Here is a 13,149-nt window from a genome sequence, read left to right on the forward strand (position 1 = left end):
GGTGAACACCCTGTGGCTAGAACCACCCGGGCAGAGATTAAAAATATTCATCAAATATTTGTTTTACAAAGGCCAACCACATTTTTTTCTCTTTCCTAAATCTCTCTTTTTTTTAAACCACCTTCATTTTAAAATTCATTAATAAGTCAGCCAGAGGCCTTTGGTGATAGAATTAAACATATGCTGTGTGTCTTAAGACAGCAATTGAAGGCTACACATTTTAAATGCAACCAAGGATCCAGCCCTTGGAGCACGTCTTTGCCATGACAAGAGCACAGGAGCCATCCAGCTCTGCTGATCCCTCTCCCTCCCCATTTATTTGGATTTTCCAGGGTCAGTGCTTGGGTTCTACCTGTGTTCATGTACTACAGGGTCTGGGACACGAGTCACTGCCGGAGGCCAACGGGAGTCCTACTGTCTTGAAGGCCCTGAAACATACCACTTCAGTGTGCAGTGCCCCAAGCCTGGGGACAGGGAGATCCTTGGGAGGGGGAAAAAAGTCAGCTGTGAAGGGGGGAGGATCTGGAGTAGCCGGGGTGCCTATCTAGTCAAAGGATGGTCAAAAAACTCTCACCAAGACCTCAATCCCTTGATTTCTGAGGGGGACAGGGTGGCTGGGGCAATAAGGGATCCATGATGGGGAGATGCTCCGATGCTACAGAAACATGATGAAGTATGTATAACCAATGGCACGGTTCCTGGAATACAGCCCGTGCTCAGTAAAGTCACTGAGTAACTTTAGTGTCCGTTCAGGCTGAGCCCTATGTAGCCACATGCCGGCACCCCTGTGGAATCATAGGTGCTTAAAGGTCATCCTGGAGCTGGGGGCCCATACTGGCTTTGCCTCTGAGGGGGTCTTCTACTCTACTCTCTACCCCTGCTGCCCATGGCCGCGTACCTTGGGGGGCATCAGCCCCATGACCCAGGGCTCCCGAGAAGACCAAGAGAACAGGTGTGGGAACACCCATAGAACTGCCCCACTGGCTCAGGAGCCGAAGGCACAGTGGGTAAAAACAATCACTGTAGTCCACAGACTTGAGTTTGAATTTGGGTTCAACAGCCTGGTGCTCATGAGCTCTACAGCCACGTACGCTATTTCCATCTGTGTAAAATGGTGTGATAACAGGGCCTCCCCTCAGAGGTTGTCGTGAGAATCAAATGGGATGATGCAGGCAGGACTTGTTACCAAATGCCCAGCACCTGTGGTAATACTAACACTCATGTTATTGATAACAAAACACCAAGGTTTATGAATGGTTTACCTGTTTCTCAACGTTGGAGAAGCCTGAAGGACGCCCCCAGAATGGCATCCCTTCCTGATACCCCCTTAGGCTTTTCTGAGCCAGAGAGAAAGCCGTGTGCGTGAGTACCCTCCACCCTGTCCCGGTGAACCCAGGCCAAGAACTGTTGCTGAAGGCACATGAAGATGGGAGCCATGGGTCCTGGACCAGTGCTGCCCATTCGTGGAAACTGGGGCATTTTTACCGAGGGAAAGGAAAACGGGAAGAAATGTTCTCTTGTACTAAAAATATTTACTTGGAAGGGGAAACATAAACAAGGCAGAAGGTTGGGTGGGTCACTGAAAGTTTACAGTCTAAATGAATTCTTTATGGCTCTGCCCCCAACTTGCCTCAGCACTGACCGCAATGTCTTGAAACTGAACACTTCTATGGTAACAAGCACACGTGGGTTTTAACGTTACCAATTTAACAGTCATTTAAAACAATGTTCTACAGATCTGTGAATACAAAATGATTCTGCTTATTCCGTCTGCCTATTGGAGTGCCTCCTTGGTTGGTACTAAGACTTACAAAAACCTTGACCACAATGCATAGGCTGTTACCTTCACTATGAACTTGGACAAGCTGATAAGTCTCCAGGCTGAGTTTCCAGACACTTGGGATAATAATAGCTGTCTCGTTCACCTGGCAGGAATTTTTATGAGAGCTAAATGAGAGGACCAAGTAAATTCTACAATTTCTTATTAAATATACACTAGGAAGGCAAAGCAACAGATTCTTGACATTTTCACTAAGTTCTAGGGGAAGGCTGTATTTTAACCTCAGCATTTTAGGTTTTAACATATTATGAAAGATGAAGATTTTTTGCAGTGAAGTGCAACTGAAGGAAGAAATTCAGACACGTTGCATCTTTGAATGTTTATTTTAAATTATTTTAGAGTAAAATGATGATATGTAAAGAATTCAATTTTAAAAATCTATTTCCTTAAAACAGTTCTGTTTCAAAACAACAACAACAACAAAAAAAACCCAAGAATGCCCTGGATGGCTCATAACTTAAATCCACAGTAGAAAAATGAGAAAACACTAAGGTTTTTGTGTTTACTACCTTGTTCCTCCCTTGTAATCCCTAGGCCCATTACAGGCTAACAGGAGCTCATTAATGTTAACTCCTCACAATGATCTACTCTGCTGACCTAAAATGGCCTCTAGTCCACTAACGGCTGCAAATGGCACATTTCCAAAGTTGTTCCACAGTATCACAAATCAACAGCTGTTAGTAAGCTCAGCGCAGCTATATTCCTTAACAATGACATGTCACTGCCTTCATTTTTTCTGAATTTCCCTGGGCCACATAGGCTGTGTGTGTGTGTGTGTGTGTGTGTGAGAGAGAGAGAGAGAGAGAGAGAGAGAAAATCTCCTACATTACTGGAGCCATGTTTGGGAATGGAGGATGTTCAAAACAGGGATGGAGAGGATGTGTCCTCACTCCACCGAGAACACGGGAGTCCTGTCATGTCTATGCAAAAGCAGATGGAAGCAGATGGCATCATGTGGGGACACCTGAGGCAGGGAAGGTGCGTCTCCTAGACTGGCTTTGATGTTGGTGAGTCCCATTTGCAGACTGAGCACCCACATGCCAAGGATTTCTGAAAGACCAGTGCGAAAGGAGTTCCTTTCCTACCTCCATGTTCTCGGCTGCATATGTGCCTACTGGCTCGGAAGTGATCCAGCCCTAATACTTTTTGGTTAGGTTTCGTTTCAGGCTCCTTTTCGAAGAAATAAAATGTCAATAAAGCTGCCAATGAAACTCTATAGAGAATAAAAGAAAATTCCTTTTTTCATTTTTTTTGTTCAAACTGTATTTTGCTATTGCTATGTTAAAAAAGAAATTTATTAAAAAAAAACAAAAAACTATCTCAGGATGAAGACCCCCCTGAGAGCCTTGAAACCTCCCATTCTGCTTTCTTTTCAAGTACATGCAGGGACTCTCATCTTCAAGGATACTCTTCCAGAGTCCTTCAGATTTCGTTTTGTCTACTTCTATTTTAATGGGTTTGCCTCAATCTTACCTGATTTAGGAAAAAAACGCTAAGAGAAATGCAATCCAATTCCATTCTATTCATGTTTAAAGAGAGAAAAATTCTATTTTCAAATAGAAAGAAAAACAACCCTGTAATCTGAATTTTTTACTTCTGGTCCCATTAAGACCATTGGTTCATTTACCATCACTTACGTCCGCCTGTACCTGACATTTCAGCCTGCAAACTGACTAAGCCAGCAGTACTCTTTATTCTGTAGGCTTTTTATGCTTTTCTAAGATATATGAATGCTTTCCCCCCATCAATCAGGGACTGGAGACAGGCATCATTAGTTCCATTTTGTAGAGGGATAAACTAAGGCAAAAAGAAGGTAGCACATGCCTCTAGCCATCTAGAAACTCAGTACCAGACCTGGGATTACAGCAGAGACCTGACACCCCTGTGCAGAACCACAACTGCTTTCTGCTGACTGAAGGTAATATGCAAGTGTCATTAATCCAACAAGGGTGATCATGTGTATCAGGACTATTCCAGAGAAACAAAGGAAACCAGTATCGAGGGTCTCTGTGGGCCCTGAGCTAGTTGCCTTACATCTATTTAATTCAACAATATGCTTTGAGAAATAGAAAGCAGGATTTGTTCCCTAATAAGCATACATTAGGAAAGTTCACTTCTCCCGTAGGGCTCATACACCCCGGCGACTTTTATTAGTTGCCTACTGTGTATTTTTTCAGGGTTTCTTTGTATAGATTATTTTCTGTCCCTCTCTAACAGTAAACAGTCATATTGTACACATTAACAAAGCCCTCCCATTTTGCCTGATGAAGGGAAAAGTGTCACAGGTGTAAGGGCTGAGTTAAATGGAGAGCAACTGGTAATTATCCAGTCTATTAGAGCCCTCTACCCCATCCCCATTTTGCTGGAAATACACTGGCTTTAAAATACATCGGCTATCTGACTAAACCTGAACAACAGATTAGTCATAAACGCATTCCTGGAACTTAAGATCCTCTCATCTCGGTGCTGTGTACCATTATCAGGAACATGGACCCATGAGGGTCAGGACGAGAATCAGCATCAACTTAAATTCTGTTAGGGCAGCATAACGTTTCATTTCAGTAACACAGACAAACGCACCTTCAAAATCATCAGTACAGCGTTACGATCTTAAAATGCATGAGCTGATCTTGTTATTCTAATCCCTGTATTAGGTTAATGCAGCATTATGAAAATGTTTACTTTGGGTGTATATTCTTCTTGCATACAGAGGAACCAAAGACATTCAGATCTTCTGTGCTAGATTTGCTAAGAATAATAGACTTAATCACTATACGGTCACGCCAGTATAATTTTTGTTTTTCTGCTGAAATTAAATAAAATCTCTTGTGCTGTCTGCTCATTGTTTCCCATTAACTTATTTTCTCAGCAAGGTAAGTTCCTTATAGGTAGCCACATACCTCAAAAGACTTAGCACATTATAGTAATTCAAGAAAAAAATGATGATTGGGTGATTATAATCTAACTGCTAGGGAATACACTTGGCCCTATAAATATAAAGCACAGCTTTGAAGCTGCTACATCAATATGCAGTCAGTGACCTTGGACTGGGAGCCCTGTGAGTCAAAAGCTTGAATACATGGAAAACAAATGTCTTGTTCATGGGGCAAAATATTTTAAAAAATTTTCAAGTCCAGGTGACCCAGATGAATTCTAGGTTGATTTACCTGGAGGCAAGGAATTTGGGCAAGATGCCCTTTTGGGATCCCTTCTGTTTCCATGAAATAGCCCAAACTTAAAAAGAGGCACGTGTAAAAGAACGAGAATAGAAAGACGCATTTAGTTGGAGAGAAATCCAGGGCACATTTCTGTGTTTTGAAGGTTGTATCCTTGGTTTCCACCCGATCCTGAGTCTTTATCACTTGCCTCCAACCTAAGGCTCTTTTGCATGAGATTATAAGATTGGAACCCTTTTAAGACGCACTCACCCTATTTTTTATCTTCTCTAAGAAGCCTTCTCTGCTCATTTAATTTTAAGCCTATAATCGTAAGTTGAAATCACAGTAATCATTAAAATTAAATTCAAGTCAACTCATCAAAAACAACCCATTTTTTCATCTAGCCGGTGGAGGGCTTTGGTAGAAATGCTAGCAGCATAGAAAATATTTCACTTTCTATTCAAAAACTAAATAATGTAGATAAAAGCTCCCAGTGTTGTACTTTGTAGGTGCTCGATGAACAGAAGTCTCCTTTAGAAAGTTTGGAAATATATTTTTGGGCCAACATTATACTTAGAAATCTCTGGCTCATTTCAGATTTGATTGAGAGGTATATAAATAGATGTAACAAACCAGCAAAGTGCAGATGTAAAACCTTAGGGGTTTGAGACCTTAAGTGGTCACGCTTAAAGAAAGTTAGTATTTGGGGCACCTGGGTGGCTCAGTCAGTTGAGCGTCTGCCTTTGGCTCAGGTCATGATCCTGGAGTTGTGGGATAGAGCCTCGTGTTGGGCTCCCTGCCCAGTGGGGAGTCTGCTCTCGCTCTTCCTCTCCCTCTGCCCCTCCTCCCTGCTTGTGTTCTCTCTCTCCCTCAAATAAATAAAATCTTTAAAAAAATTTATTATCTTTCTTATTTGTCAAAAGCAGAGACTAAGGGGTGCGTGGGTGGCTCAGTCGTTAAGCATCTGCCTTCGGCTCAGGTCATGATCCCAGGGTCCTGGGATCGAGCCCCACATCAGGCTCCCTGCTCTGCGGGAAGCCTGCTTCTCCCTCTCCCACTCCCCCTGCTTATGTTCCCTCTCTCGCTGTGTCTGTCTCTGTCAAATAAATAAATAAAATCTTTAAAAAAAAAAAAAAAAGCAGAGACTAAGATATGAAGAAAAAGGAGATAGCATGCTCTAATCATTTGCAAGAGACACCCTTTGGTAAAGGATGTAGCTCACGAATGATATATACGGTTTCAGTGCTTTCAGGTGAAAAAGGTGACAAGGGACCCAGAGTTCACCTTCTAGTGTAGTCTAGGGTAGACTGATATCTTAGCAGCCAAATCAAGCCAACTCTTTAATTTTATAATTACCGAGCATGGAGTTATTAATTTTCGTTGTGCTTCTGTCGTAAACGTTTTAAGACTAACATTACTTTCCTAGCTGACTAGGACAGCTGGACAACTCACACTTCGGTAGCTCTCCCTTTCAATGTCCCCAGCGCCTGGTGAGTAAAATAAACCAAAACCACAATTAATCTACCTCTGGTTCTCACCTTGGCCACAAGCAGGACATATAGTATTTTTGCCACATACTAATAAGAACTTATTAGTGGTTAACGCAATCAATGCGTACACTAGGGAATATGTGTACTTTTCCCAAAAGTCACAACTGGAAATCACTGTGGCGATGAGTTCAATGAAAAATCTGCTCCTTGAATGATGACACTTACTTTCCGTTGAACAAGCCAGGTCCAAGTCCTAAAGAACCTCGAGGAGACTAGAATAGACAAAAACTATGCTAATCACAAGAATTATAATGTATCCAACGCAGATGATTTCTCCTTAATCCTCATGAGTCAAGATCCAAAGTTAAATAAAGGCTTGGATTTAAGGGGCCAATCGATACAAGAGTTCAGTTTCAAGTCACTAAGGAAGGTCATCTTCAAACTCAAATTAGGCAAAGTTTCATCCTATTAAATCACAGGAAAATTATTCCACAAATAGAACGAGAATTTATTATGCTCTATACTCCCATCACTTTAGTAACTTTGAGAGCATTGACAAATCTAATTTAAAAAAGATAAATTTGGACTCCAGATCATAAAATTAAGAAAAATACTGTTCCTAATGGTAAGTTTTCTTAAATTGCCATTTAAATTTAGGCAAGTCATTTATTTGATTAACGGTGCCATCTTGGGGCCTCCCGCGCTTTTTTAATAGCATGAATTGATTACTAGATTCGGTACTCTCTTCTGTCTGGCACATTTAAATGTCTCATGACAGCTTACCTATTTAGATCAGTGTTCATGGCACTTTTGTTCCGAGCATCTGTACAGTTCTCCATACGAGGTGCCCCCCGGCAGATGCCCAGCACAGGGCATGCCTGCAAGAGGATGCCCACAGCTGGTTTGGGGCACAGCTGCTGCTCTCCCCACATTCCTCGAGGTAACAGCAGAGGCAACTGCACGAGGAGTTAGGCAGCCCCCACTCTGATCCCAATTCTGCAACCAGTGTCAATGTCTTTGGACCTCACTTTTTCTAAAGCAGGACACGACTAGAAGATAACTCTCTAATGAAGATTCTCTCTACCACCAAAGGAAGCCAAAAGCCCAGGGAAAAAACAAAGGCTCATTTACAAATTTCCCCAACTGCTAGCTTTAAATATTTATCAGGATTTCTGTTAGTCCATAATTCTTGTTCTTGCCAGCCCTCTCCAGTTGAGGAGTCCCCTGCCAGTAAAATAACCCGTGAAAATGCCTCCAAAGGTATAAAGCAGAGTAAGATGAATGATCTTGTCTACGACCAAGTATATATTTAATCTCTAATGAACCTACCAAAAGAAGCCTCATTCCAAAAGAAGCCTCATTTTCTCTGTGCTTTCTACACCAGGACTAGTTTCCAATAGGACAATCACTTTTTGTTCTTTTATAGTCAAATTATGAGGCTTGATAGGTCCTTCAAAGTCAAGTTCAAATGTCACTCAAAAAACCGTTCTGGTCTTTGCAACCAGATGCTCTCTGCCTCCTCCAGCCTCCCAGAGCACTTTTCTCCAAGGGCATTCATGTTCTGAGACTATTTGGGGGTTGATATTATGGTGCTGGAGGCAGGGGTTTGTTTTTCCTTGATCTGGGTCTCCACTGAAGGTCCGCCTCAAACAGTGCCTTCCACACAGCGGGACTCCACTGCACTGAAAGGAATCAATGCAGTCGAGTACAGAGTGGGGGGTGAGGATGGGACAGGGGTTTCTGTGCTAACTAAACCAGTAACCTGTGAAAGGAGCAGGAGACTATAACGCATAACGTGGGAAGGACAGAAATGGTTTTGTATTCTGTAGATATGCCTTGGGGAAGTCGCAGCACGTACCCGTTCCATCAGTGTCTTGGATTTATGGTCACCCCCCACCTCCTTCACCTGATTCTCTGGATTTGGACTTTTGGTCACAGAACATTTTGTCATCAGTACCTTTTACTCTGCATCTGAATTATTCCTAAATACAGTGCAGAGGCCCATCTTCTGATCGGCCATTTTCAGAGGAAATGAAGTTAAGCTAAATAAATACTACGTGAAAGGCTGGATTTGATTTCTGTGGCCAAGAGTGTTTCCTGGGTGTGGAAATATAAAGAATCTCCTGTTTGCTCTGGTTAATTTGATCTTGCATTGCCCAGAGTTACAGAGTATAATCCCCATCTATACATCACCACAGCTATTTCAGATCGGTAAACATGTCTGTCCTGACGGTTACTGAATATTTAAAAAGCCAACATCTCTTCCTGAGTCTTATTTCCCTTTGCACTTGTGACTAATAGAACGCTCTAACACAGCATGGACTTGAATCTGGCAGTTTTCCTTTTAGATAATTTCTCTCCATTATCTGGCTTTATGAAAGAAAAAACAAACACATAGATTATCACATGTAGGCAAACCAGCGTCTTCAGAATGTTAGTTTAGAAAATTCTAAATGGAGGATGGAGGCTACAAAATGCAGGACCCCAATGCATAGGAAATCTTTCAACCAGGAGGATGAGTGTTTTATCAGAGGACCGACGAACAAGTTAGGATTCATTCCGCACACCAAAGGCAGAGAACTGCCCCGCGTGCCCTCCCCACCACCTCACCTCCTGTTTCTGTCCTCCAACTGCAGTGTGTACACCATGTCATCGGCTGCGTGTGTCTTGGTGTTACTGTCTCCCCATTTCAGCTTCAGGCTCTGGGGCCCTGCGGCAGCACATTCAAGCCTCGGAGGCAAGGGTGGTAATGGCCGAGTTTTTGCCCTAATGAACTGACTAAACGGTCCAGCTCCGATTTCATTTACAGCCTGAATTCTGATCCTGGGAAAAGGGAAAAAATACAAACATTGCAGGTTTAAGAAGCAGCAGTTCCTCGTTTGAAATAAACATTGTGTGGAGTATTTCTTAGGTGCCCCTAAAACAGTATTATGGAATAAAGAAAAACAAGTTGAAGTAATTCAGGACAAATAGAGAACAGGGCAGCTTGGAAAACAGATCATATTCTCCCTTCCAAAAAACAGCAAAAGTAAAGTAACTTAGCAAGATATCTCATAGTTCTTTAAAAAAAAAAAAGGCTACTGTCTGAGGGAAGACATCCTAACGATGTGCTATCATATTTTGTTGCAGTCACCTGTTAGCTTCCTCAAAGTCAGTTTTGGGAGTGAGTGGGCTACAAAGAACAAATCAAATAGGAGAGCAAAGGAGTCTCTTTGCTCTCAACAACAACTCTTCAACTGGACATTTCTTCAGCCTCACCCCACAATCTCTGCTAGTCTATAACCAGACCTCAGTGTGCAGACACTGCTGGTAATGGGGTGCCATTCAAATGAGCAAAAGTCGTAACCGGATGTTTGCAATATGCAGCGTTATGGATAATAAAGATGCTATTAACACTGCCCCCATGGTCTATGAATTTACAATCAAACAGTTAAAACTTATACATAAAATAATATCCTACTCTTATTCCTATTTTTCGTGTTCCTCCATTTCCTTACTGGATGATTGAAACAGCCCTCCAAGGTCTTCATACAACACAATGATGGCACTGCCCCATCCTCATTCTCAACACCGCTTCCTGTGGTGACTACATGCTCTTGAAACTTGTTTCCTCCTGGCGTTTGGCAGCCTGCACACACCTGTTCAGGCTTTTCTCCTCTGCTTCTCAGACCAAAGGTCTCAACGTCACAGCGCCGGCACCCCTCCACCCTCCGTTTTTCCTCTCTTCTTCTGTACGGTATGGACAGTTTTCTCAGTAACCTGACATCGCCATAGCTCCACTCACTCCCGGATCTGCCTCTCGGCCCCCTCTTCGTGCCCACCCCCAGGCCTCCAGCAGAAACCTCCACCCAGGCCCCAAAACACATGACAATAAAAAATATAGTCAGAGGTGAATTCTTAGGAAAAAGATCAATTTAAAAATATTCTTATAATTAAGTTTTACGTACTTCTCATTTACAGGGATTATTGCTTACACTTAACTAGAACATACTATTTAGGTACTACAATACCTAAATTCATCTTGTGACCTCAGATTAGCATTAATTCTTCAAATGTACAGATTACATAATTCGGCAAGTCAGTCTAATAATGTGCCTGCAGACTGTGGAGAAGGAAGCAAAGCTGGGTTAATTACAGGTGAGAGGAAGCAAGCACAGCCCACTGAGTCTCCCCCACCGAATGCAGCCATTAAACCGGGACAAAAGAAGGGCAGCAGCCATTTAAAAACTCCAAAAGGTAAACAGTAGCTGGGATCTGGGAAAGAATGTAAACTACCACCCAACCAGCAGGGAATTCACCACTGTTTCCCCTCTGTGATCCCCCAGACTGGACTCAATGCAGCCTGAAATCCAGGAGCAGACATCTGCATGGACTGAGGGCTCTAGCGGAAGGAAGCCTGGCTCAGGGAAAGGGCTCTCTGGATGCTCAGAGCGCATGGGGAAAAATCCCCCATTCTTCTTTTTCTTTTCTGCATTCTCTCACTCTCCAGCTCTTACACAATTCCTTCAGATTAACAGCCTAAAGAAGAAAAAACACACAATCCTTTCAAGTGGCACAGAAAAAGTACCTGATGAAATCCAACTTCTATTCATAATATAAAAATTCTCAGAAAACTAAGGGTAGAAGGAAACTTTCTCAACCTGAAAAGGGCATCTACAGAAATACCTATAGGTAACATTACAGTCAATGGTGAAAGACTAAATAATTTCTAAGATCAGGAACAACGCAAGGATGTCTACTCTCAACACTCCAACTCAACATTATGTACAGTGAGTCCCAGCCAGTGGCGGGAAAAATGGCACAGAGATAAGAAAGAAAGAAACCCAAACTACAAGACACTGAGGAAAATCTTAAAGAAGACCTAAATAGAGAGACATTCTGTGTTCATGAATTGAAAGATTGCAAAGAAAAAAAAAAAAATGTCAATTCTCCCCAAACTGATCTATAGAGACCAATGCAATGCTAATAAAATTCCAGCAGGATTCTTCTTAGTAGATCCAGAGACGTTGATTCTAAAGTTATGAGGAAAGGCCAAAGAACTAAAATTGCCAAACACAAAACTGAAAAGTAAGAATAAAGTTCAAAGAATCACACTTTCTGATTTAGGACTTACTATAAAGCTACAGTAATCAAGACAGTGTGGTAGTGGTAAGAGACAGACACACAGATCAATATAAGAGAATACAGACTCCAGAAATAGATCCACAGAAATATGAATGATTGATTTTTGGCAAATGTGCAAAAGTAATTCAATGGAGAAAGCATAGTCTTTTTTAACAAATGGTGCTGGAACAACTGGATATCAAGAGGAAAACAAAACTCAATCTAAACCTTGTATCTTATTCTAAACTTGACTCAGAGTGGATCATGGATCTAAACATAAACTGTAAAATAGAAAACTTTTAAGAAAACAGAAGAAAAACAGTATTTTTTACCTAGAGTTAGGTGAAGAGTTTTTACCTATGATGTGAAAAGCATGATCAAAAAATGAATGAATGAATGAAAGAAAAAAAGAAAGAAAGAAAGAAGAAGAAAGAAAAGTTGGGATTTCATCAAAATTAAAACCATTTGCACTGTTGGGAGAATGAAGGCAAGCTACAGACTGGGAGGAAATATGTGCAAATTATATATCTGACAAAAGGACTGTATTCAGAATGTATAAAAACCTCTAAAAGTCAACAGTAAGAAAACAGCCAACCCAATTAAAAAATGGGCCAAAGATTGGAACAGACATTCCACCAAAGGGGATACATATATGGCAAATAAGCACATGGATAGTTAACATCACGGATTATTTGGACAATGAGACTTAGAACTACAACAAGATACCATTATATCCCTATTATTTTTCTTATAAAGCTTAATAGACACACATATGACCCAGCAATTCCACTTCTTGGTCTTCAGAGAAATTACAATTTATGTTCACACAAAACCTGCACACAAATGATTACAGCAGCTCTATTCATAATCACCCAAAACTGGATAAATATCTGTCTTATGGTTGGGAATGCAGCAAATAAGTACTTATCTCTGACAAAGTATAGCAAAAATTCCATTAAAAAGAGGCTTACTTTTCCCAGATTCTATTAAACATGGGGCTCTATCAGGTCTCTTGTAGATATAACCCTGAAAGCCTAAAATAAACTCTGCCTCACCTCTCAACATGAATCTCACAGCTTTATGGTGTTAATGCAAGAGTTTTTTTCTGTGATTGGACGGGAAGAAATTTTTCTGCAACTGGAGAGGAAAAATCTTTTTAAAAAGGTGGTCATCATGGTGATTGGAATTACTTTTTTTTTCTTCTTAGGAAAAGAGAAGTAAGCCAGACATTAAGTATTAGCCTTTCTTCAATGGTGTGACAAATCTCCTCACCTACAAGGTTTATATTAATGTCTTTCTACTGTCCAGACTGCCATTCTCTCCCTTTATTGTAGGGACAGGTATTCCTAAAGCCCAGAGTCCAAGATGCTTTCTTCTGTTTGCTTGCTCATAGTCCTCCAGAGCCCAGCTCAGCTCGTATTCCGAGGGACTCTACTGCTTTGCTCTCTGCAGCCCGAACAGCCCTGAGCTACAGGAAGTAAGGTAGTGGGTTGCTTACGATTGTTATTCTGCTCAAGAAAAAAAATGAGAGATCTGACTCATTTAGGAGAATTAAAAA

General features: G+C 41.5%; 1 protein-coding gene across 5 annotated transcripts in view; it reads right to left on the bottom strand.

Moving 5' to 3' along the window:
- Window positions 1-13,149, bottom strand: part of FNDC3B (fibronectin type III domain containing 3B) — a 336,841-nt gene that overhangs the window by 18,814 nt on the left and 304,878 nt on the right. For all 5 annotated transcript variants that reach the window (XM_032407203.1, XM_032407205.1, XM_032407207.1 and 2 more), the window contains one exon: window positions 9,099-9,311. In XM_032407203.1, the coding sequence (XP_032263094.1) occupies window positions 9,099-9,311 (213 nt within the window). The remainder of the gene's footprint in view (window positions 1-9,098; window positions 9,312-13,149) is intronic.

This window comes from Phoca vitulina, unplaced genomic scaffold (genome assembly GCF_004348235.1).
Source record: "Phoca vitulina isolate PV1807 unplaced genomic scaffold, GSC_HSeal_1.0 scaffold8, whole genome shotgun sequence".
NCBI lineage: Eukaryota > Metazoa > Chordata > Mammalia > Carnivora > Phocidae > Phoca > Phoca vitulina.